The sequence below is a fragment of the Sebastes umbrosus genome, chromosome 10 (genome assembly GCF_015220745.1).
Source record: "Sebastes umbrosus isolate fSebUmb1 chromosome 10, fSebUmb1.pri, whole genome shotgun sequence".
In the NCBI taxonomy this organism is placed as follows: domain Eukaryota; kingdom Metazoa; phylum Chordata; class Actinopteri; order Perciformes; family Sebastidae; genus Sebastes; species Sebastes umbrosus.
In genome coordinates this window covers 11,992,697-12,019,693 of record NC_051278.1, presented here as the reverse complement: position 1 = coordinate 12,019,693, position 26,997 = coordinate 11,992,697, and the positions used below count along the sequence as shown (strand labels likewise).

The following is a 26,997-nucleotide window of genomic DNA, read 5'->3' as shown; positions in this document are numbered from 1 at the left end:
TACTGATATGGCTCCCTCTCTCTCTGTGCTCCACTTCTCAGTTTTCACAAGTACAAAAACTGAAGTCATGTGTGGCAATGCTCCGAGCTTAATCTCTACGAATCAGAAGGAAAACACTAAGTTTGCTTTTGCACCTCTCTGCTGAAATAAGGAGCTGACAGATCATCAAACACAAATGAGCTTCTGAGACGCTGACAATGTCATGAGTAATACGCCTGTATCAGCAGGTTAATGACTTGAGTTATAGTAGCAGACAATATCAGCCTTCAGGGGGAATTGCTTTTGTTGTGTTTCCCCTCCTTGCATTACAGGGAGCTGCAGAAGGAAGCAAATATTCCTGATATACAACACAAAAACAGAACTGTGATATTCCGCAAATTATGAAGAAATGAAGCACAAAGAATATGTGCTGATTAAAAAGATGACAGGAGAAATGTCATGTCTTGCTTGGTAAAAGCAGGTGCTGTGGAGGAATAAGCCTGCTGAGAAAGATGAAATATCACATCAAGTTGTTGTAAGACACATCCTATGTCATTACAGCTTACACCTGTCAAGACTGCATTAACGAGATTAACGTGAATCGCTTGTATCCTGCATTGGCCGAGGATAAAACACGCACGCATGCAGCACAACAAGAGCCTCCCGCTGTTGACTGTGAAGTTGTGTAACTTAGATGTAGCCGAGCTTAGACTGTGAATAGAGGGATATACGGAGATCTGAATGAATGTCAGCGAGATTGTACAGATGTGGCGTTCGGAGAGGTCACTGGCTGTTGAGACAAACTGATAGGAGCTCAGGAATGAAGGAACAATAGCGCTGAAATGTCTGCGCAGGGCTGAAGTCAACGCTATCAGAGCTTGAATCCCAAGATGTTCAGGTCAAGACCACAGTATAGACGGACTAATGAAGACATGAACTGAAATCTGTACATCACCCTCTTACATCTGAGTAATCAATGTAGAGACTACGCAGGCTCCAGAGCCTCAAGGTTCAGTGTGGCAATTAGTTTGTGGTAATTTAATTGACTGCATTTTTCTTTTTGTGGTAAACTTATATGCATGCAACACTAAAGCACGATACAGACAGAAATGAAAGGGGATGAAGGTGACACCTGCATTATTACATTCTTGTTGAGGAGCTCACAGTTAAGTGAGCAGTTTTTAGGCCTTTATTTTTTCAGTTTATATTATCTTTACATGACATATGTACCTAAATAAATATGTGGATAATGAAGTTACCACAAACTAATAATAATAATAATAACTGATACAAATACATACACGATGCGCAGTGAGTGGGAGCCTTTTAGAGGGTTAAAGGAACACTGTTGGTTCTGGAAAATACACTTATTTGCTTCCTGGTGGAGAGTTAGAGGATTGATACTACTTTCTGTTAAATAATAAGAGTACAGTCAGCATCTTACGTTAGCATAAAGGCTGGAAACAGTCAGCTTTCTCGTTTGTTTTAATCAAAAAGTGTAAAATCTAACCCCCAATAAAACCATAATGTGTCTTAAAATGTTTTTTTTTTTACAGTCTTATATTTTGGTCATGTAAAGTGAAAAGAAAAAATCCATTAGAGAACTATCAAGTTATTTTTGGTATTTCTCTAAATAAAAACCCACTAATCATACTGTTTGGGGAAATACTAGAAGAGATGAAAAAGCAGGATTCACATTTATTCTTAGTAATAAGGGTAGCAATAATTAAACAAATTAAAAGGAATTGGTTAAAAGATGATAACTTAATTAACTCCAAATGGAAAGATCTGGTAAATTAAATACATTGAATGGAAAAAAATAACTTTTTTCTAAGAATAAGAAATCAACTTTATCTCTTTGAAGAAAGATGGGAAAAGGATGGGTGAGATATAAACTGTAACACACATTTCTAATGAGTCCCCGGTTAGATGTGACAGCTAAGATGATTGCATGTGTGCCACCCGGTTGTTGTTGTTGTTGTTGTTGTTGTGGTGTTTGTATATCCTTTGCCATGAATTTATCAGCTATCTCTCAACTATATTCTATGAATCGATATTAATGTCATCAGTTATTTTATTTTATTCTTTTTTTCCTTTCTCTTTTATTCTTTTTTTTCTCCTCTGATTATTTTATCTTATTTTTTATTTTATTCTATTTTCTCTGTAACTATATCATTTCTCAAAATGCAGAAAAATAAAATATAAATAAAATGGTTTTTTTTTTACACTTCTCATGGTTTTTGCACAGATTAAATAAACAAAGACATAATGTTTTAATTAGTGAGCTTTAGATATGCTAGTTGGCAGATATTATTTTACATTTGGACAGAGCCAGGCTAGCTGTTAGCCCCGTTTCCAGTCTTTGTGCTAAGCTACGCTAACCGGCTGCTGGCTGTAGCATTTAAAGGACAGATATGAAAGTGGTATTGATCTTCTCGTCTAACTCTCTGTTAAAAATGCAAAGTGAATTTCCCAAAATGTTGAACTAATCATTCAATCCGCCCCAGGTTGGAACCACACTGTCAAAAAAAACAACACACATTTCAGTCCAGGCACGCCTGAGACTACTAGACTAAGACAAAATGGCATTAAAATAGACGTCCGGTGTCCAGGAAAACTTCAGGGAAAGTGACCTGCTGTTAAAGAGAACCTGAAAGCTGCAGCCTCTGAACTCTTATGCAACATCGTCTTTTAGGGCGGCATGCACAGACATCAAGATTAGATGCAATCACACGCAGAGACATTATATGATGCCTGCGAATACATATAAAACATCAAAAGTTCCCTTCATAATTAAGACGTGAATTCTGCAGCTGTTTGAACTGTGACTTTTAAATGGCAGCTAATCAAATCAGTGAAGGAGAGGTGAAGTTTTCACGACTGTATAAACAAACACCTGTGCTCATTTAGAGCGGTGCTACCATAGAGGCTGAAACATGACTAGACTGGTGGTCTGAATCTGATCCAGTAACAAATTCCCAATTGCCCTGGCACAGAATGCACAGTCTGGGCAGACGGGAAGGATGCCTCAGAACTCCACAATCAAGGAGAGTCGTGCAGGAGCCTGCTCGTTACATTTTTACTTTTGTTTTTGGATTAAGACCAATGTAGTTTATGACCCCAAAAAATTTAGATTTTAATCATGTTAGAGCTTACAAAACGTATTCCTCCTGAACTGCAATAAAACTAACACAAATAAGCTCTTACGCAAGCAAGACAAGTGACAAACCGACACCTCGTTATCACGATTGCACAGATTTAATTATAGACCATTAATATTTCACTGCCTGTGACACTGTACAGTATTATCTCTATGTAGTGTATGAAGTTTGAGGAATATTGTACTTGCTTTGGCATTTGAAAAAAATTAAATAAAAATACAATCGTAGTGCTGGTAGAAAAATCTGTAATGTGATAAAAACAATTATTTTTTGTAAATTTCCCACTTCACATAGCCTTAACGACATATAATAAATTAAAATTAGTCAGACTCTAAACCCACAGGCTCTGCCAAAACAAACCTCAAGAGTAAACACAACTAAAGCCTTGTGGTTTCATACAATATGCACGTCTAAAATGCATCACACTTATCACATTATCAAGTGTAAAATCATTAGGAATGCATGAGACAGTAATAAAATGAAACATTTAAACATTACATCAGTCAGATCAGCGCACATTTTAGTGGAATTATCTTAATGCAATCGTACAGTATGCACCGTCACATCTGACTTTAGACTGTTATCAAGCCATTAAATAGGCGTTATCAGCCGCTAGAAGTTGTAGTTTTATTGCCTAAACCTAAAGAAGTTGTAGTTTTACTGCCTAAACCTAACTGTTTTATTGTCTAAACATAAAAAACCATACCGTTTGTGTTCAAAATGCGACGTTTCATTCAGATTTACAACATGTTAGAACGTGTTACTTTTTTTTACAACGCAGTAGGCCCTTAATGACCCACATCTATGGTGCTTATAGCGTCTGATAACGCCTATTTAATGGCCTGATAGATAACAGTCTAATTGGGTGCCAAATCAAAGGGTCAGCATCCTCTGCTCTGTTCATCATAGTTTACTTGAGAGCCATTGGTCCAACACTTCTGTCACAGACAGAAACACAGAAGACAAAAAAAAAACCATCTGGCCCTCCACTTTCTCAGTCAAAGACTCCACACTCATTTTTAAAACACCTTAATCTAAATATGTTATTAGTTCTTCAGTGTACTGATGAAGCCTGATCATCATTTTTGTCACTTTGTGGAATGGCAAATTGTGGCCTGTGTGGACTTAACCCGGGGTATTTTTGTACAATAATTGAAACCTGAGCAAACCTTAAAGGTAGGGTTAACCTTAAACGGGATAATCAGGTGTTGTATACTGTATATGCAGAGTAATAGGAGCCTTGTATAAACATTAAACCATTTTTTTACTTGGCGTATCAATTGGAGTGGTGTGCTTTGGAAACTGATTTTAGATTACACAGATTTAAAAACAATACAAGACCAATAAAATGTAAGGCAGTCAGAGCTTCATGTTCAAACTCAAAGGATTCAGGAAGCCCCCCCCAGCAAGAGAAACTTTCCTGAAAGTTTCCAACAGGAACTCTGGATTAAAAAGGGGACTTTGCTTCAAAACACCTGTCCAACGGCTTCATATAACCCCTGCAGTTATATACTGGAGTGACATCACTGTCACAGTAGCAGGCGATAACTGAATAATGAAGGTCTTCAATGGAGAGATGCCAAAGTAAACAACAAAAGAAAAGACACCATAAAGAACATAATCATCAGTGTGCGTTAACGGCATGATTAAATAATAAATGTAGCCGGTCCGAGTGAAGGCAGAGTCGTGAGGGCAAGAGGTCGTTCAGTGGTCACAGCATTCCTAGATCTTTGTTTGGGTGCGCCATTGTCTGATGTGCTTTTTGTTATTGCCACTTGAATGTGTGGTGGGAGACACAACAAAAAAACAGGAAGGAACAGCAAGTCCCCAGGGGTCACCTCCCCAAAATCGGTATCCTTGAGACACACCTTGAGACTTTCACTATCAGAGCAATCAGACGTCTGTCTGCGACGCACTGCTGCACACAGAGTTCGACTGGGAATACATGAATATACACCAACAATCACACTGTATTTACTATAGCTATGATTAATCCCATTAAAATCAACAAAAATCCACCTGATAGACTTGATTATTATCTCGTCAATTTGAAAAAAAAAAAAAAAAACAGTTGAGAATAATTAGTTTTCCACTTATTGAAAAAAACAAAAACATGATTAGAACACAAATCTGATTTAAAACTACACACTGTAGGACGGTTCTGACTGTGGCAGCCTATTACTCCGATAGATGATATAATGCCACAGCACACCTCCCTCCACTCACAGAGTGAATTAACATGATGGCCTCACACTATATCCACACACACACACACACACACACACACCCACAGCCCGTAGCACATGGAAAATGCATTTCCAAAAGAATGTGCTATGTGCACGTCGTCACACTCCGAGCGCTGGGCAGAGTAAGTCCAACTCCTTTTGTGCGTCTCCATCCTGAGGAAAAAACATTAGTTAAAATATAATAAAACTAGAAAGGTGCAGATCTCCGCCAGGTGTGTCTGCAACGACCACTGCTGTGATGTTTGATTGAAAGAATACAACCCACAATTAACTAAACCACCCGTCTAGACTGCCTGTATCATCACTCGCATGTCTCTCACAACAGATACGCCGTCATTGTAATCTATGCAGATGTCTGCACTGGCTCTGTGCAAGTACGCGTCTCAGCTCCGTCTCGCGGGCGTAGCCGCGACTTGAAGAGTTTATTTAGACTTCAAGTCTACTGAGCAAACAGTTTAACCTGTTAACATGTCACTTTATTAAGTTTTAATATTTTTTTCATGCAAGAAAGTAACCATTTAGATTTCCAATATGTGGTCAGTTTATCCAAATAACACCTGTTTGGAAAAGTGCTGCACCATTTTTGTGATGGGGTGCCTTGAAACCGGCCCGACCGACAAACTTGTGAGATTTTGAGCTAGGGTAAGGGCTGTTAATATGTCACTTTATGAAGTTTTAATATGTTTCCATGCGAGAAAGTAATCGTCGATTCCCAGTATGTGGTCAGTTTATTATTTATTAACTGCGATGCTTTCAGAGTTGTGACGGAGCTGCTGGCCGGGAGCCTTGAGACCGGCCCAGCTGCCACTTGAGCATACTTTAGCATGAACAGTGCAATCAGCTGTGTGATCTCTTGCTGCTCCTGCAGGCCGGGGGTCAGTTAAGAGTAGTGAGTGAGGAGTCAGCAGCAGTCAATGTCAGTATCAAACAGGCCATAAAAAGGTGTTTCGAGAAAGTGTTATTCACTGCAACCACGAGAGGTCCTTGAGTCTGCAACCATAAATGAGCACCCAAAATATTAAGCAGTTTGGTGCAGCAGTATGTGAGATTAGCTGTGGACAGACACAGAGAAGTACACTCGTGTGTGCACTCTTACGCACACACACGACTGGTTTCATCAACTCCTGGCGGAGATAATAAAATTGTATTCAACAGATGGAACAACAATAATCTGAGACGGATATAAATACAGTAATGCAATGATGAGGTCTACCTCTTTGGACACAACATTCATTGAAGAAGCAGCTTCACACATCTTCCTAGCCTTATCCCTCTGCCCCAGGTCTTTGTAGCACTGCCAGAGAAAATGCATTGTTTAGTCTCAGCAGGATCCCACAGTGTAGTCGCAAAACAATCACAATCAAAGTTCAACTGCAAGTCTCTGGTACTGACCTTAGCTAGAAACACGTAGTTGCATTTGGAATATCCTGACTGGATTTCCTCAACCTGAATAAAAAAAATATAGTTATAGTTATATGTTATATAGTTAGTCTATAGTAAAACAATTAATCTCTGTTCATTATGCATATACCACTATATCACTGTAGTACTTTATATATTACGTATTCAAGAAAACTCACCAATAAAGCTGTAAGGGTACAGTAGCTGCTGGTAGAAATTTTACAACCCGATATCACGCAAAACATTTAATAGACCCGCCTGTCCACCAGAGGACAGCGTGTCAGTGTCACGTTTTGCCTCGCCGAGGCGCGAATATTACATGCATGTATGAAGGTGAAGTACCAGCCAGGGGGCAACAAAACCACTTAGTTAGGTTTAGGAAAAAACGTCATGGTTGGCCTTAAAATAAGTATGTAAACTAGGTGAAATACGTACAGAAACGTCACTAAAAACTACGTCACAAAAGTCACGTCACAAAAGTCACGTCACAAAAGTCACGTCACAAAAGTCACTATGTAACTTATAAAACCTGGTTGAAAGTCCTGTGTTTGATGGACCCATCCACCTCCCCTCAAACCTGCCATAAGGGGTCTTTCTCAATTTTTATAGTCACTAGCTCTGAGCGGAGCATATTTCCGTGGATGCAATTACATGGCCTGAAAATGACACGCCTAAAGCAAGAATGGTGTTCTTATTACCCGCTTTTTCCCTGCACATTATCATGTCATTCACACGCCTTTTTCTGTTTTAACTGGATAAGACTATACGAAGATGGTCTGGATTTAAATGAAGACACTGATCTTCACCAAGGCGTGGTCAACAGTCCTGCCTGCATCATTACAAAGGCCTAGGACAACATTTCACTCGACTCCTTCACTTCCTCTGCGGCTCCTACAACCTAAACAGTTCTCCTACAGTTAGTCAATCACAGATAACCACAGGTTAGAGGCTGGGGACTCGTATAACCTTGCCGGATGTATTTGTTAACGAGCTCAACAGCCTCACCGGAGGCTCTCCTCCTGGTCACGAGTGGCGTGTTGTAACAGGGATCACTTAAATCAAATTGATGGGTGAGATACACAAGACATGAGGAAGAGGCATGAACACGAATATTGGCCAGAAGCAAAATCCATTTCTCTACTATATAAACATTTGAAATGTGGTAACAGAGATTAAGCCTTTTTAAATACGGAGCGTTTGGGCTTAGAGAATTGGGTACAGGAGAGACCTGGAGGCAAGTTGCAAGTGAACGCTACACAAACAGGACACTGTACGTTGCACTGTTACTATTATTTGCACGACTCATTGCGTCTCACATGTCTTTTCCCGCTGTGTTTTTTTATGTGGGGTGAAACAGCTACAAACATTTGTTGTGAGCACACTGTAAACTAGTTTGTTTTTAGCATACTCGCACTTTACAAAGTCGAATGTGTGTGAAGAAGAGAGCGATTGCAGAATGATCACAGCACCTTAAGAAAATTCTTCAGTGCATCTTCAACTGTTGCACTTGGAGGATCTCCAAACAACGTTGCAGCAACTTTCCTCTCAATCCACGACAACTGAGCCACCTGCAAAATAACCAAACACCTTGAGTCAAAAAACAATTCTGCACATTAGAGTAACTTAACACCGGGCTAAAAAGCGGTTTATCACTGCCCTCTCTGGCTGAAACTTTCAAACTGCTTCAGATGTTGGGTGTGGTTAGAAATCTGTAACCACACCCAACAGGGATGTCACAGTGATCCTGGAGTACATAAGAACGTTAAACCACTGGAGGTCAGTCAGCAAAACCAAGATTTTCAGGAGATGTTAAATTACTATCTAAGACATCTTTGTGACTAGACATCAACTTCAAATACCTTTTGTCCTCATATAATTCCTAAAAACTTCTCAAAAAGAGTCGTCATTCCCTCAGGTTTCCAAAATAAAATTAACAACTTTTCAATGACATGAAGTGAAAATTCTACAATCAATATTTCTCACATCTATGTTTAACTTTTTATAGTTAAAGGAACTGTATGGAAGTTTTTACACTTACAAAAGTTTTCAAATAGTTTTTTAATGTGTGAACAGAATAAGTTGTAACCTGACCCAAAATGAGACCTTTCATGACTTTCTTGGTTTCCTCAAAAACGGACCCCGAGCTGGCAAAATTCCAATCAGACAGGTAAGCTAAGATTACTGCCAACATGTGAAATATATAGATATGATATTGTGGATTTAGCTGTCAATCGTGTTCAGTCTCGTGTGTGTCGCCTCACTGTTTTGACTGATGCTTGCTCGTGTCTACATAGTGCGAGCAGCAGGACGCTGACTGTTGTTGACTTAACGCCCACAGGTATCACTGTTAACAAGCAATTTCGGATTCTTACATAGAACCCCTTTAATGATAATTTCTCATCAGATCTTGCTGAGGCATATTGCTATTTATTGAGATATTTATACCCTGGAGGATTTTCCTTTTTGTTCGTAATTACATATGTGAGCAATCAACAGCGAAACTAAGTGGTTTAACAGTTAATGGAAACCAAGTTGATGAATTTTGTGGGTATTCGTTTCCATAAATGTCCTAGCTGGTTTGGTTACATATCATTTGTCTTAACTATTCCAGGCCAGAAAAACACACTGTGCCTCCTCAAGTATTTCCATGACCACAGGTACCCTGTACACTGATACTTTGACACTTTTTGCAGCAGATGATAATGGCCAGGAGAAGCCTGGGTCAAACATGTAATGTTCCTGCCTCGCACCATTCATCAGAGCGACGTCTAATTGCAGGTGTAGCGTTGCTTTGGCGTCATCGCAGCACCTTTCAAACAGAACCGCTGGCTGAATACAAACAGTAGATCATTGTTGAACATAAACGCAGCACAGACAGCCCATAAAACTCAATCCCTGAAAATATCAGGTGTTACTGCTCCGCTAAAGTTTGCACAGGCCCTCGCTCCCTCTCTGGTACCAACAGTGTAGGTGAGTGTTATATAATTTAAATCGGAGCTGTAATAGCTTCCTTCCTTTCAGGCAATTAGTTTGACAACTGGCACCGAGTTACGTGATAAATAGTTCATGAAACAACGGGAACACTCTGTAAACATCGCAAATCATTTTCAAAAAATACCGGCAGTGATTAAATGATTGACAGACGAGACATAATCGTCACAGAGACAACTGCCTGTACTGAAATAACATGAGCGGAGTAGAAACAGGATGAAAATGTCTCTCTGGCGCAATCTGATTTAAAGCTAACAATGGCTGGTGTTAACCTCCCGTAGCGCTTTCTGCGAATATCGCAGAGGGAAAAACAAACTTCAGGGAAACCTAAACAGTGGGAATGAATGAGGGGAAACCGTGGGTGGGTTGGCAAAGGGAGGAGGGAGGCCAAGCGGTCATCCATAAATGCACTGTTTGTGTATGTGAAGAGAGATGGGAGAGATATAAGTGTGTCGGGAGGGTCACATACAGCGTAGCACCAGCGGCCCAGCAGGTAGTAGGACATGGGGTCCTGTGGCTTCAGCTCAATGGCTTTATCCAGATGATCCTGGGAGGGGAAGGCAGACAGACAACATAGACAGGGAGAAGATTTTCACTGTTGATTCATGACACGGCTGCTATTTCCACTGCCTTCTGTCCTGACCTGATCTGTCCTGCTTCACCAACCCACAAGTATTTCACAAACACCTCTCACACACGCGATCTCGCAGAGCGACCACACACTCCCGGCTGTCACACACCCTCCCTCGCTCTTTTCCATTCTGCCTCTCTCTGATTTTTTTTTTTTTTTTCCTCTTTCATATCTTCCCTCTCCAGCGCTCTACTCTCTCTCTTTCACCTGTCAAGAGTTTTGCAGGTACACAGTGTTTGGGGAAGCCGCTGACAGAAGATAAAATGCAATGTGCTGTTGCTCCACACACTCGCTCTTATGCAAAGAAATGGCTGTAGGAGTGGCTTACTGGCTTTAAGTGATATGAGAAGCCACTCCCCTCTACTCTGAGTACATGAGAGAAGCAATGTTCAACATATATATGAAAAATGTATACACATAATAGTGCAAGCATTTCATAACGTAGTCACGACACGTCCCAGGCAACATATGACTAGAGTACAGTCTGTTACCTTAAAGATGTATCCGTTCTTTATCTTGTTCTGCACGGTGTCATATTCGGCCATAATCCCACACATGATGGCATACCTGTGGAGAGACAGCATTATGTTGATCAGCTGAGTATCAGGTGTCTACAGGTTATACTGCTTGGCTCATCGTTTCCAGTTTTTACAGATTTAATAAAAGAGTAAAAATGGTTTTCAACTGATTCATTTTCCATCTTTTATGTCCCCCGCACCCAAAACGTTACAGAATTTCCTGCTGCAAGAGGGTCATGAGCACCATAATTAAACAGTAATCAAGAAACCTCTTTTTAAGAGCACAGCTGACGAAATTCTCCAAGAAAAATTGGGAGGAAATGCAAGTGAATGAGTACATTTAAAAAAAAAAAGAAGCAAAACATGCATTACAAATAGCAGTTTTTAAAAACTCTATGTTCACTTTTATTTATTGTTTTATATCAAAAATAAACTCTACGATGTTTTTTTTACACAAACAGAAAATAATGAGCTCTGATTATGCCCTATTGGGATGTATAATCTTGGTTTGAACATACAGATTAATACATTCGCAAGTGTGAGACACAGATTAAAGGCGTCGGTATGTTTCTGCTGAAGGGCTTGTTGGATAGTTGAACAGTGTCTGAAACCCCCTGTCCCCACATCTTTCCAACGTAAGACTGCATTCACACCTGATCCGGCGGTGCGGCGAAAACGCAAGTCCTCCCATTCATTTTGCTCAAACACATTACTCCCATTCATTTTGAATGGGAGTAATGTGTTTGAGCTGCGGCTGAGGCTGCCAGAAGGGGTACCGAAAAAAAATGCAGCGGCCTGGGGCGGAAAAGTAGAAATAGAATCAACTTTTGGAGAAACGCAACCCGACGTCACGTACAACCCATCTATGAGGGAACAAAAGTTAATGGCCGCAGTTAATGGGCCATTCAAATTACTCTCCCACACTGCCGCATCGCCGAAACACCTGATCTGGTGTGAAAATAAGAATTGGGGAAGCTGTGTCCGACATTTTTTTTTACCTTCCAAAACCCGACAATCCGCGAGCATGCCCCTAGGCAGGGTTTGAACACAATTGCTCTCAGCAATACAATAGTTCCTCAACAACACTTTTGAGCGAGGATGGTCTGAAACTGTGTGCCGTTATTCCCACACGCCTTCAAGAGAGGCCACATTTTGAGCATTAAGACAGGTGGGGATTGAGAGTCTTACACAAGGGCACCTCAACACCATCACTAAATCCACCCACCCAGTTGTTCAAGCTATTTGAATCTTTGCCCTTGCTTGACGAGATCACCTCTGTCCTCACTTTGCCTCATCGTTATAACGCAGGTACTCTGGAGTAGGGGTGTAAGAAAATACCGATATACGAGTATCACGATATTATGTTTTGCGATACTGTAGCGATTCTCCAAAATGCTGTATTGATTTTTAATTAACCTCTTAAAAATCCAACAGCCGCTATTCTGTCTTTCGGAGGTTGTAGCGGGCTGGAGTGAAGATACTGGCATCATATGAAACTAGAGAATCTTCATTGGTACCCATCATGTCATACTAGCTTGTAGCAAAGGAGACTAAATAAAGCTCCAAACTTACGCTAAATGTTGGCGAGAAAAAACTGTCACGGGCATTTTCAAAGGGGTCCCTTGTCCTCTGACCTCAAGATATGTGAATGAAAATGGATTCTATGGGAACCCACGAGCATACTGAACCCATCTGCATACTGGGGTCCCTAAAGAGTCTTAGAATTACATAAATTTGGGTATGACTGGAAAGCTGAGACTGGAAAGCTGTGGATCCAATGAGCCTCGCCTCGCCTCGCCTCGCCTACAGTATCGCAATATATCGCAATCGTCAATGAATCGTTACCCCACATGATACGTATCGCATCGCCAGATTCTTGCCGATACACAGCCCTACACTTGATTATTAGTGGAATTCATTGGACTGAAAGCAGCATATCTTATAGAAGAAAGCTGCACCATTAGGTCAAAGAACTTTATTACTCTCGGTTGATACTGTACCTGTACGTTAATTGAAAAAGTTCCAACTGAAAGAATCTAACATGAACTACCCTGATAACAACAGGCACAGCCCTGACTGACTACAGTACAGAAGCCAAGTAGTGAAGTGTTGCAGGAGCGTTGGAGAGAAATTCACCTTTCAGTCACACCACCTCTTTCTCTGGGTCACTAACAATGAGAAACCACCAACATTCAACCCTCTTTAGAAAGACTCCTCATTAGGCAACATCAGCAGAGATAAGCTGCTCCACCTTATTCCTTCACCCACTAATTAATACACCGACTTGGACCAGTGGGCAGGTGGAGGGCAAACAAAGAGCGGTTTCAGCTTCGCGATGTGTAAGTCAGCATGACGCTGTGGGTTTGGAGAGGAGAGGAGAGAGCTGATCAAAGTCTTTTCACCGCTAGGCTGCTTTAATCCTGCTGGTACTCTGTCAAACACCACCGAGGGACATAAACAGCTTTTTGTATGAAGGATCGGCGCGTACAGAGGTCATCTGACAGTGTCGTCTGACATGGTGGTGCTGATGGTAGTTGGAATCTGCCACTGTGTGTGTGTGTGTGTGCTGAGGTGTCTGATATGTGTGAATGGCTTTTTTTTTTTTAACAGGGAAGGATTTGGCGGTGGGCTACTGTTCTCTGTTGTCGCTCTCACTCTTTGTGTCTCGGCTTCTGGATTGTGATCAGGCACAGCATGCCGACACATAGTACAACACCAGGATGATTGAGATGTAGTGTGCTGTGACAGAGTGAAAATAATACTACATGATTGGCAGGTAATTATTAAATCAAGAAAATGTAGGTACAATGATCTTTTCTCACTGGTAAGTAAGAAAAACTGGGCGATTTGACTTCAGTTGACAATGTTCCAACTACTAACAGAACAAAATGTACATCAAAAAACAAACATAATACAAGTGGTTTTAATTGGGGGAAACATCAAGCAAACATTGAGCTTTGTGTTTACGATCATTACTCATACTTACTGGGGGCGGTGGGGAAAATTAACAGCAATAAGACAAGTACTAACCACATCACGCCTAAGTGCCCAGAATATTCTCTGCAAAGAAAACACAGGCGGATGAATTATGTGCAACTGTAACCAAAAAAGAGGAGTTTATTTTCTTAAGGTAGCACAAGGCGTGGCCACGCTGCCACTGGTTGGCGCTCGATGAGTGGAGAGCTCCACAACATCACAGGAGCAGAGATGCTATCTGTCTGCAGTTATGCTGCCGAGCTTCCAATAAAAACAGACTGCTGGATGTAAAGGCTTTGAGCAAATCCATCACCGGTGACTAAATATCTGCTGCGAGGAAACGAAGCCAGGACGCAGCTGGTTTGAGCCTGGCCGCCAGATTTAAGTCCAATTTTGAGCTTCTGTCAAACAAGTAGAAAGAGTCTCTCACAGTATCCAGCGGCTCCACCATCGGACTGGAGACTATTTAAACAAAGGTTGACGATCAAAGCAACGGTGGCTCAAAAATTGTTTGTTAGAAGTGTGAACAATTCAAATAAGCATTTTAACAAAAATACACTTAACAGCTACGGGATTATTTGCTTGATTAAACACTTTTTAGCAACGCTAGCAGCTTAAAACTATTTGATGGATTGCCATGTAGTTTGGTACAGATATTCACGTCTCCCTCAGGAAGAATTATAAAAACTTTCACTTTCCATCTAGCACCATTATCAGGTCAAACTTTCACTTTGTTCAATGCTTTGATTTATGGACAAATACAATGTTTCAGTGCTTTAAGTGTTTGTTAAAGCTTCAGTAGGCAACAATTGTTTTGCATCATTGGGCAAAAAAATCCATAATAACCTCCCTAGCATATTAAAATTAGACTTCTGCACCTCCTCTTGGCTCTGTTTTCAGGCTTTAAACAATCTAGCCCGTGACGGAAGACTTTGACCAATCACTAATTTCAGAGAGACAGCGTTCCTATTGGCCGTGCTCCGGCCATGTGAGCGATGCTTGTCATTTTCTCAGCTGATCTCAACATGGCTGTCGGGTCACAAACTTTCTCATTTTACAGCTAAACAGTACACTTTTATGCTAAATGCAATACCTGTGAGGGTTTCTGGATAATATCTGTCATTGTTTTGTGTTGTTAATTGATTTCCAATAATAAATATATACATACCTTTGCATAAAGCAAGCCTATTTGCCCTCTCCCATGTTGATAAGAATATTAAAAACTTGACAAATCTCCCTTTAAGGTACATTTTGAACAGATACAAAATTTGATTAATTTGCGATTAACTATGGACAATCGTGCAATTAATTGAAATCAAATATTTTAATCCTTATTTATACTAATTAATAAACAAGAAGCACTACCTTACATCACCTATAATGAATCCAACAACTCTGTAATACACCAATGAGCAGTGCTGATGTGATTAAATGCAATAAATCTTGCATCTTGCTAGTGGTGGGATGAGGAGAGCGACCAGAGCAGCATACCAGAGGTGAGTAGTAATCAGAATTGAGATCATGGAGCATTGGCCAGGTGAGGGCTGTGGGAGAGATTGCTCAACATCCAGGCTACCGCAAGACACATTTGTACTTCCCTCTGATTGGCTAGCTCTAACATTATTCAGCATGCAGCAATTCTGGCAGTATTTACTGTACTGAGAAGTATGTGGACCTGAGAGTGCCAGTGGCAGAGCTGCTCATAATTGGACCAGCATATAATAGTGTTGGCTCATCTCGGCACCTGGACTTTCCCCTGTGGGGGGAGTTTGCATTTGTCAAAGTTAATCCTCAGCCTCTGTTTCTTTTGTATAATTTCCAAACAAATGAACATCTTAAAATCAAAGAGCAGATTTTCTGCACCATGCAGGAGGGGGGGAGTGTTATTTTCGGTCTTATGCAACATCTATTGTCATTGTGTGAAACAGCACCAGGCCTTCAGTGGAGAGGCGGGGAGAAGTGAGGGCAATCAGCGTATAAGAAGTGTGAAGATGTAGAGGTGTGTCTCGCCTCAGGGGCCAACCTGCTGTTGTTTATCCTTTCCTCTCTTCACTGAGTTGTAATACTATCTCTCCCTGACTGTCTAAGGCCAGAAAAGGGAAATATCAAAAGGAGGAGGAAAGGTGGGCGGCAGCAAAACATGACAGGTGGAAGATAAGAAGACAAGGAGAACACTTAATTGCGCAAGGTTAGTCCGCAGTTTTTTTTTTTACCGCGGCTCAGTGAAATCCCCCACTCTACTGCGCAAAAACAAAAGGGCCTAAGTGTCAGCTGCTTGGCGGAAACAGCAGATTGATTTCAGCCTTCAACTCCAAACATAGAGACCTCATTCAAGACAGAGTGGGCCAAGCAAGGACTCCAGGCTAAAACTTGTACAGAAACAGGAGCAGGAACTCGAGGAATTCAAGGACAACCTGTGTGAAGTGCGCTGATATACTTAGCCCCGTGACAGAACGAGGTGATAGTGTGTTCTTTGCGTGTGTCAAAGTGTTCCCACAGCGATGAACTAGAGTACAGTGAAGTTTACGCACACACACAGGGTTTCCACGGCTACTGGGAACAGAGCACAATGCTGCCACGGTGACACTAACGATGACCACGGCAAACAGAGGCACGAGTTTGAAATTAAAGTTGTCTTTGTAGAGGTCAAAGTGACCCCCATCCTCCCCTCCCTCCTCTGACTGGCACTGCCACAGGCTCCCTGCTTAATCCGCGGGCCTTTGTACCATCAGAGAGGCCCTATAGCCGGGGATTTACACGGGCTGAATTCACACGGTGGGATCATTGAAAACGCACCTATAAACAAAGCCGGCGATACAAGAATGCAATCACATCTCGCAGCCGTCAGCCAGCTGAGAATATACCAATGGGCTTCACACTCACTGTCACGAAAGCACCCCATGTGACCAAGCATACTGTACGCTCCCTCACACACAGACAAAAACACATCTTACGCTGTCTTTTATGAAGTGGTTTACTAGAAAGCTCTACGGCAGACATGACGGCTACTTCTTACTGGAGAGCTTTTGAAGAATGAAACCTGAGAGGAAAGAGGTGGAGGTGTGTATTCTGACATGCACAGAGAATTAAAAAAAAAATATGAGGTGACAGTGTGGAGATGCTGATAGCAACCATTTCAATGGTGCTCTTTGACTGCCTCAATACATTTCCAACTTCAAAAGAGTCCTCCTCCGCCTCTCCTGGGAAAAGTACAGAGATCTGGTGCATGACAGAGTGGGAAAGTATGCGTAATCTCTTGCGAAGTGATGACTGTTATGCGGACATCACATTCATTCAACACTTCAGCTCTTCAAACGGCCATTGTACAGGCTCAGAGAGGATGCTGCGTGTTTTTGACTGCGTGAGGTTTGCAAATGTCTTGTACTTGTAGCTGCACATCAACAGTTTCTCATAGGTAAAAGCTTCGGGTTATTTAGAGTAATCCCTGTTTCTATGATCACAGTCTGACATCTTTCACTATGGGCATCGACTTGGTGCTACAAAAATAAAAACAAACTCACAGAATGAGCTTAACCGTTTTTCAATTTGTAGTTAAATACAAACTTTTGTGAATGTGAAACATCGACTGTATATAAGTATATAAGGGTACGTCACCCATTGGTATGTGGACTGACGATTCGAAGCCTCGAGTTTGACATTTTGGCACTCAGAAGTGACACAAGAGGATGGAGCTAAGTACAACTGAACGCTGACAGACACATTTTTAGGAGACGAAAATGTTAAAGTTGTAAGACGAAAATACGGACAACTCCCAGACCGGACAACACCGTCATAACGACCTGTCAATCACAAGGTAGCCACGCCCTAAAGCATCCCCTGCTTTATGGTCTATTTGACTCTAACTGGGACCATAATTTACTAAATGAACATCATGCTGTATTGAAGAAGACTTGAAACTAGCGATTGAGACCATAAACTCATGTTTACAATGTTTACTGAGGTAATAAATCAAGTGAGAAGTAGGCTCATTTCCTGCTGTATTAGGAGGAGCCATTGAACAGAGGACAAGCTTTGTTAGCCCCCTAAGTCATATAAGACTAAATTGAACCGTATTTGGGGATCCAGGCTTTTAACTGGTGCACAGCTAGAGCGGTTGTACCGTTTAGTGTATTTACTAATATCTGTGACTTGCCCAGCAAGCTACAGATACCAAGTTGTCACCCAAAGATCTCTGGGTGACAACGCATTAAGTCAATTTCTAGATATATTGAATCCCCCCCAAAAAATGACTCAAACAAACTTCCACAAATTAAGTACAGATAAAATCATTTAAAAAATAATTTAGTGGGAATATTCAATGTAGAATTTGTTCCACGTAATCATAGATCATAAACAGTAATTAGACTGTAATTGGAGATGAGTAAAACTGGTTTAACCCAACAGTTTGAGTGGGTTGAAGTTTCAGAATAAAGGAGTTGGTGAGTATCCAATTATACCTGCTTTGCCAGGATGTTAGCCAGCTCTGTGGTGGTGTGAATGTAGACTAAGAATGAAGGCCTTGTTTGGGTTATCGTAACACATAATGAGCCCCAACACTGAGGTTGTAAACAACTTTGGTTAACGGTGTGAAATTAACACATTACAACAATAACTATTGGTCACAGTTCATCCAACAGCAGTTTTCGTCATGCAGATGAGGACATTGTGGCCTCACCTTTCATTTTCTCATCAAGATCTGCCCTTCTCTGTAAGTTACAGCACTCAGCATACTGTTCTACCACTTCATCTAAAATTCATTTCGTCATTACCATAATGATATAAATTATGTTGCACCAATTATTTCCTAAAACACTATATATTTCATCAGTGTGTTGCATGCCCTTTTCAGTCGTGCCTGCATCTTTTCTATTTGTATTTTCACAGATTTAAAAATGCTGTTATAAAGATCTTGCATATCCAAAACTAGAATTACCGCATCGTGGTTGTATGCCTACGCCAACCAGTCAAGTAGCAGTTTACTTCCGTGTCAGTCCAAAATTTCATCACATCATCATTTTATCCTTTTAGACATTTGTGTGAAATTGTCATAATTAGCATGTGAATTCTTGAATATGGACAAAAACGTGTTTTGTGAAGTCACAGTGACCTCTGACCACCAAATGCTAATCAGTTCATCCTTCAGTCTAAGTGGACGTTTGTGACAAATTCGATGAAATTCGCTCAAAGCGTTCCTGAGGTTTCACAAGAATGACCCGGAGGGACGGACGGAAAGACAGACATACGTACGGAGGCATAAAAATATTCAGCATTCATTTGGACCCATTGCAACACTTTAATAGACTTAAATTAGGGTGGATGGCAATGGAAAGGTTCAAAAAGGTTCACTCGATAAGTAGTTTCGGTGGCAGAGCAGGATCATCTGCCAAATTGTGACAAGCTGGGCAGCATTCAGGAAAACAGGTGACACGTTTTCTCACGGCATTGGTACACTAAGTAAACAGTTACCTCAGACATAAACTTCCTTGCAACACTGCCTGGCACCGTCCCCAGTCCCCGCCTCCTCCCTTCTCAAAGTGCGGCTTTACCTACTTTGCCCTGTCCATTCAATTTAGACCGCGTTTCTGCTCGGTTTAAGAATCTTACAAATTCCATTAGTGGATATAGGATTAAGCATTAAGCTTTTTTTAAAGCTGTTGCTCTTAATTAACTAAACAAACACGGCCTTCTATTTCACTTGACGTCTCGAGTGCTGCGGTATGTGCATGAGCTAATGCTAATTATTCCCTAACGAACAGAGCAAACAGGGCTGCTGGCTCCAGCAGGCAGTTTTTGGTCGGTTTTCCATGAGAAGACTTCACACGCGTGTATACAGAAAAGTAACCACATGATCTCAATTACACAGGACGCTAATTCAGGGTATGTAATTAATGGTAACAAATCCATACACTGGGGAAACTATTAGTATTATATAAACGTGCAAACATAGCACACTGTTTTACTGTATGGACTGCATATATGCTCAACGAGTTACGCAAAGCTAAATAAAAAACAGTTGCAAGCTGATTTCAGAGCTGCATCTGGTGCAATCTTCATCTCTCTCTTCCAGCCGTGGATTCCGTGTGTGATCAGCAGTCAAGTTTTGACATGAGCAGTGTTTCAGATGAGGAATGCACCACTGGGGCCTGCACAAATACAAACGGGACTCATGCCATCAGGCCCACTCTGCACAACTAATTAAAAGAAAGGGGATTTTTCCCTGAGTCACCGAGCAACCGGGGAGGTATACAAGGGGAGAAGACTTTCTCCCGATCTCCTTTGTCTGAGAATCACCTACGGCGGTGAAATTCCCCTTAACTAAAGGTGGCACTAAGGCCCACTCAGCGGGTGAATTATTAGCCATTATAAAACGTCCACTAGAATCACACAGACGCAACAAAAATGCCTTTTAAGCAATTTTTTTTAGAAAGTCCGACAATAGACCACAGCCATAAGAATACAGCACATGAAATGTTATGAGCGGGACACAAATACACAATGCCTTGGCACCACATGTATCACCACCAGCATAACCCCAAGCACTAAATATGTACAGCTGCAAATATGTACAGCTCGTGCTGTGAAGCAACCATCAACATACAGGAACTGTAATAACAGAAGACCATTTATCACATTATTCCCGTGGAGCCGTCAGTCTATCTGAGTGAAGTTAACCCAGGCCGTGTTTACATTCCTCAAACTGCATGTGATGCTATCAGGTGGATGAGGGGGTGATGTTCCGGAGGGAGATGTTTAGGGGGTAAGCTACTATCATCTCACAAACATGCAGCGATGCTCTGCTGAAAACCACTATTTCATTCCTTCATTTGATAAAAGATGCACTTTTTTTTTTTTGCGTATTTCAGTCTTGTGTTGGTTCGGTCCAAAGAGTAAACTGACATATCTCACATTTAATTCACCCTGTCTTTTACCGCTGTGGGTTTTTCTGTGATGTTCCGCGGGATTCATTCAAGTTAAATTTGCTAAACTGCGCAAAAGAAATGCTTGAGTAAACATCCACTCAAACACTGAGGAACAGTTGCTCCAGGCCCGGCACGTCACTCAAAAGCGCAGCCCTCAAACACCTCTCATCTGAGGAAAGTACCTGTGTTTAAGCTTTCAATCTGTCTCATAGCATTTACTGAAACAGTTAAAGGAACAGTGTGTAGGATTTCGGGGAATCTATTGGCAGAAATGGAATATAATATTCATAACTGTGTTTTCTTTAGTGTATAATCACCTGAAATTAAGAATCGTTGTGTTTTCGTTAGCAGAACGGACAAACCAAACACTGGCTTTAGAGAGAGCCTTTCAAATTTACTATGGTTACCTGGAACTATGGTTACGTGAAGGCCAGCATAGTTCTTCTACATGCTTGGAAAGGGAGGGTTGAGCGGAGGGTATTCAGTCGGGTACACACTGGACCTTTAAAGATGCTAAATACAGGATTGGGAGCATTTCTATTGCCTCTGGGACGGCATTATCAGCTGTAACCAGGGAGAGTGACTTCATTCTCTGCTCAGGTAGACATTACTCTTCTATATCTTTACATAGCTAATAGTGTTTGATGCGATATTAATGCTCTGGATATCGAATTTAGCACCTTTAATACTGGATTACAATTCAACCATTACATAATGGGGCTTAATAACAGCAAGTCACGTGCCATCAAACTGTATCTTCAAGTATCCTTCATTTGAAATGTCAGCTCTAAAGACTTTATTGAACAGAACAAAAAGTAGTTTTTGAATGTGGAAGGAAGGAGACAAGTGAAACGTACCACTGATGACTTTCAGCACATGTAGGGTTCAGGCTCACCGCCTCCTCACCAACTGTCTTCCCTAAGAGGAACGAAGAGACAGACAATAGGTAACGATGCTCCACAGGAACACAAATTCAATCATTCACCCAGGACGTTCTCACACAACAAAAGAAGAGAGTGTGGATTAGTGGAGTCAAGGGGTGTGTTGACTGAGAAAACACAACATGATATACATAAACCAATAAACATCAACCGGGCACTGGATTAAAGCAATAAAAACAGATGTGATATGAAATGCAATCCAAGAATGGAGCTCAGTTTTAAATCCTTCATCACTCAGTGGATAAATGTCTCATTCCAGCTGCTCTATTAATATCTCAATGAATGTTAAATATGATGCGCTGCTGCTTTAAATAGCCCCTAACAACGTCAAATGCTTTGTCACAGGTGTCTTTGCAGGAAGCACCTGGCCAGCTCTCATTAGAGGCACATTGACGAGGAAGGATTACAGAGAAACAGGTCAATCCAGTCTGAACTTCAGTAGAATCACAAAACAGCCTCTGTTTGAGATAAAAAAGCATTATGGTCTACGGTACAAAGTTCTAGTGTAACACAAGACAAGCACGGGAAGTCCTTGTGGCCTGCTTTTAAAAGAGCCTTTGGGACATCAGCGAGAAAATGTTTTTGTCATTGTGAAGATGACTTTAAGATGCTTGGTAAATTGTAGAGCTACAATGTGAATAGAAAAATTAAAAAACAAACTTAGGCTATAGCTCTGGCTCTTCAACACACTGAAAAAGAGTAGGAGGAGATCATGAAATGCCACGTTTGCAAAGGTAGTTTGAGAGTATGCATGCAGTATCAACTAATTGTGCATGTGCATATGTGCGTGCATATTTAAATATGGGTGCATGCATGTATATAAGTATATGTATTTAGGTCTTGTGTATGTAGGTGCAGGTGTACGTCTGTATACATGCCAACTTATGTTAAGGTAGATCTGTATTATCTGCACGCTATGTAATGTTATGCACATGCTCAATATATCATGAATAAATTTAAGTTTAATTATTTTAAAACTATACCTGTATATGTATATTTAATAAGTATATTAAACATGGATCATAGCATCAGTCACATTGTGAGATTTTGGTCCTAAACTTCTGATACTTTCAGTATATTGATGCGGTCCGTCTTTGGCTGCTGAAGCTCTAATTCTGCCGTCAGTGGACTCCTCTCTAAGTGCAATCGAGGAACATTGTTTCTGATTGACAGCCACAGATTTCACGATGTTTCTCCATTCATCTGGGACAGCCCAATATCGCACAGTGTAAAGAGGCCTTTACATGCCCAATCTTCAATTGATGCACAGTGCTCTTTCCACCACAACAGCCAGATATTTTTCTTAATAACCGGATTAATGTGATTGATGTGGCTTTTGTGGAGGAAAGGGTGCTGCACTGGACACAAATCAAGGATTTGACCCGCCTTAACGTCACTATAAATGTCAAAAAAACAATTATCAGTGGACGGAATGTGATGGCGTCAGCACAACTATGTTATCTTTACTTCAAGGCTCAGAGTCAGATCATGGTCCTGCGTTACCTGAGTTTGTTAAATGGTGCGATGATAAGTATCTTGACCTCAATGTTTCCAAAACAAAGGAAATGATCAGTGACTTCAGACACAATACTGAAAACAAAGTTAGTTTCATACACGGCGAAGATGTTCAGAGTGTGGAGTCATATAAATACCTTGGAACTGTGTTTGATTGTAAACTTAAGTTTCATATTAAAACGGAGTCTATCGTCAAACGAGGTCAACAGAGAATCTATGTGTTGAGGAAGCTGAACTCTTTTTATGTCAGCGAGAGGATCTTAACTAACTTTTATTGTTCTTTTATCGAAAGTCGTTTAACCTTTTCTTTTATTTGTTGGCTTAACCATTAAGGACAAAAACAGCCTGTATATCATTGTTAAGGTTTGCTCCAAGATTACTGGAGTCCAACAAAGAGACTTGTGTTCCCCTCTGGGAGAATCAGGTGGTAAAGAAGGCTAAGAATATTATCAGCCAACCTCTTCATGCTCTGTCTCCTGAGTTCTCATTGATGCCTTCAGGCCGCCGTTATCAGGCACCTCTGAGGAGAACTAACCGTTACTCCAACTCTTTTATTCCTTCTGCTATCAGGTTATTAAACTCAGACAGTAGTCATTTCATGTGAGATTTTTTTATTGACCGTTCCCTTACATGATAAATCATGTAACAATGTCTATTTATTATCTATTTTTCTCTTTTTATCTATTTATTATATTATCTGCTGTCCTTTACCGACCTCTGTTTGTCAGTTTTACTGATCTGTGCTTGACTGACCCGAATGCTTCGAAGCTTCGACCGTTGCCACAGTAATCGACCTCTAAATCAGTATTCGAATGCTTTGTTTTTTTGTTTTTTTATTATATAAGTAGAGGTTTGTGTGTGTGTACAGTAGCGCGGCGAAGCTTCGAATACCTCTGAATATTTCTCACCGAAGCTTTGAAGCCCAAAAAATGGTGTTCGGGACAGACCTAGTATGGATGTGTATGTAACACAATCAGGCTGGTACTCTATGGCATATGAGCACCAATTCAGACCTTATGAGTGCTTTAAAATGGATGCAACATGTAAAGATTACAGTTTATCCTATCTGGTCCATGGTAGACTGGTAGACTGTTACCACAGACAATTTGTAGGTTGGCAAACATCGTTTCTAGTAATTGTGGGTCAACAATACAAACAAACTGACTGAGGTCATTGCAGGAATACAGACTTAAACGGATTTGGGGTTTCCAGATGAGACACTGACATTTGGGGTTTGGCCAGCTGTGGTTGTGACGCTATAGCACGTCACATCCACAGTGGGATGCGTAGCAAATGAGGTACAACACAAGGTTTAGTGGATTACCTACCAGTTGCTGCATGGGTCTTCTTCTCCTCCAGAGTGGAGCTGACGTCATGAACGTCACAGTAGGCTCGGATTAGCCGCCAAAGAAATGTTGAGTTCTGTCCAAACTACAGAAGCACATCAAAGTGTTAAGTTCTGTATGGAGCTACAGGGTTACTGACATCTATCAATTGAATGTATGCAGGAGTCAACAATCAATTTCACACACCTCCTCCCTCTGCTCCAAAAGGAGGTCAAGACTTTCCCTTTTGTCAGATTCAGCGCCGTGATGCAAACTGTCGATCCTCTCGAGGAGGACGCATAACTTGTCTGCAGGTTGCTCTTCATCCCTCTGTTCTGCATCGCTTAGCTCTTCATCCTCAGAGTCTGTCAGCGCAGTCATATACCTGAAAGCACAAACAGAGCACAATGTGTTGGTAAAAGAAAAAAGCTGTATCTGCAGTTTGCTGTCAACATGTGCAATTAAACTTTGCTGATGTGGATTAGAAAGGTTGAACTGAACACCTAAGTGGTTCCTGCCATCAGCAAGATGTGCAACTTGGCCTCAGGAAGCATCAATAAACAGTCTCAATGTTGCCAGTTTCCCTGAATAACAAGACAATGTCCCCGTAACTCCATCTAAAACCATCTTCGACTTGTGAGGTGGAATAAAAACAAGCTAAGGAGTTTTTTTATTCAGTTCAATCAAAATTTTACAAGCAGTTTTCTGCCAAGTGCTGATTATAAAGGATCAATCTTCACTGCCTGTTTACACATAAATGGCACCGGGTTTGTTTACATAAGTGGGTCACTTAATTGTTTATAAATACTAGCTGTTAAGAAACTCTTGACGTCTTAACGTGGATACCTAAAGGCTTTTCTATGAACACAGGGAGACTTGTTTGTCAGGGTGAGGCACGCAACACTTGCATTAGATGTTTTATAGTGCTCTTTCAACTACTGTTAAGTATGTACAAACACCCTAAGCTAACACTTAAGAAGCAGCAGTAAAAAATAGCTATATTAATGGTACAGGTAAAAATGAAAGACACAGACAAGGGTGAAAATATGAAAAGCCTCTATTAAGTGTTGGCAGCGGCTGCATGTGCGTCATTGGTGGTTAAGGGGAGTATTTTTGGGCTGCGAGCCATGGTTCTGGCGGGATGTGTCAGAGCGAGCCACAGACAGAAACATCATGGACCCAACAGGTGCCTCGTGCCGGAGGCTGCTTCCTGACTCCACCCCACAACACACACCTTCAAACCGGAGCGCTGTGATTACAGGAGTAACATGAGGGCATCTGAGCTGAAGAGATTTGCTTCAGTCAAGAAAGGAACTGTCAAGAATAACGCGCCACGGCTGACAAAGTCAACAACACAAATGGAGCCGCAATGGTGCGCCGAGACGAAGGAATTCTGTCCTGTTTCACAGTAATAATAAGTCAGGGTTGTGCCGTTTAAATGGAAATGTATCATGTGCTTTAAAGCTGATCAATATTTTTATATAAACAATGGATCTAATGACTTGTTTTCCTCTGCCCCCTAGTGGCCAAAACATTAATAATGCAGGTTTTAAAGTGAACCGATTTAACTTTTGCTGAACAGTGGCCACTGTGGTCAAAAGTGATCATTACAAGACAATGGCAAATGATAAAATATAAGTATAAAAGCAGCACAAGTAGAGATGAGTCATAATGTTAGGGAGTTGACTCATTAATGTCAGTCAAATGGCAATATCTATCTAAAGTTTGCAAACGTGAGCCGCCATAAGCTGTGCGTTTTATTGCTTATGAATTAGGGCTGTAAATGTTAACGCAATTATAACATGTTCAAACTAATTTGTTTTAACACCACTAATTTCTTTGACACATTAACGCAATCGATCTTTCGGAGGTTGTGCTCAGTTTTAAAGCAATACTGATGATACTTGTATCATATGAAACAAAAAAGTCATGGTCAAGTCAGCACACTGACACACTGACAGCTGTTGTTGCTTGTTGGGCTGCAGTTTGCCATGTTATGATTTGAGCATATTGTTTTATGCTAAATGCAGTACCTGTGAGGGTTTCTGGACAATATTTGCCATTGTTTTGTGTTGTTGATTGATTTCCAATTAAACATATATATATATACATTTGCATAAAGCAACCCTATTTACCCGATCCCATGTTAATAAGAGTATTAAAACCAAACGTAAAAAGACAAATCTCCCTTTAAGGTACATTTTGAACAGATAAAAAATGTGATTAATTTGCAATAAATCGCGAATAAATATTTTAATTGATTGACAGACCTATTATGAATTTAACTTTTTATTTATAAAAGAAAGATTGTGTTATCTTCATTCAAAAGTTACATATTCTCCCTTTTATAAAACAGATGAAACTAGAATTACTGCCTTGAGGTTGTACGCCTC

The 26,997-nt window shown here is 40.8% G+C and overlaps 1 protein-coding gene across 3 annotated transcripts in view; it reads right to left on the bottom strand.

Annotated features, from left to right (window-relative positions):
- LOC119495428 (regulator of microtubule dynamics protein 2) overlaps positions 1–26,997 on the bottom strand; it is a 48,849-nt gene that overhangs the window by 7,976 nt on the left and 13,876 nt on the right. For 2 of the 3 annotated variants that reach the window (XM_037781853.1, XM_037781852.1), the window contains exons 3-11: positions 24,812–24,989; positions 24,608–24,710; positions 21,681–21,741; positions 10,901–10,976; positions 10,248–10,325; positions 8,257–8,355; positions 6,779–6,832; positions 6,600–6,680; positions 4,244–5,539 (exon numbers count right to left, since the gene is read on the bottom strand). In XM_037781853.1, the coding sequence (XP_037637781.1) occupies positions 5,486–5,539; positions 6,600–6,680; positions 6,779–6,832; positions 8,257–8,355; positions 10,248–10,325; positions 10,901–10,976; positions 21,681–21,741; positions 24,608–24,710; positions 24,812–24,989 (784 nt within the window). In that variant the 3' untranslated portion in view covers positions 4,244–5,485. Of the gene's footprint in view, positions 1–4,243; positions 5,540–6,599; positions 6,681–6,778; positions 6,833–8,256; positions 8,356–10,247; positions 10,326–10,900; positions 10,977–21,680; positions 21,742–24,607; positions 24,711–24,811; positions 24,990–26,997 lie in introns of those variants that run through there. The other variant, XR_005208485.1, reaches the window with a different exon arrangement.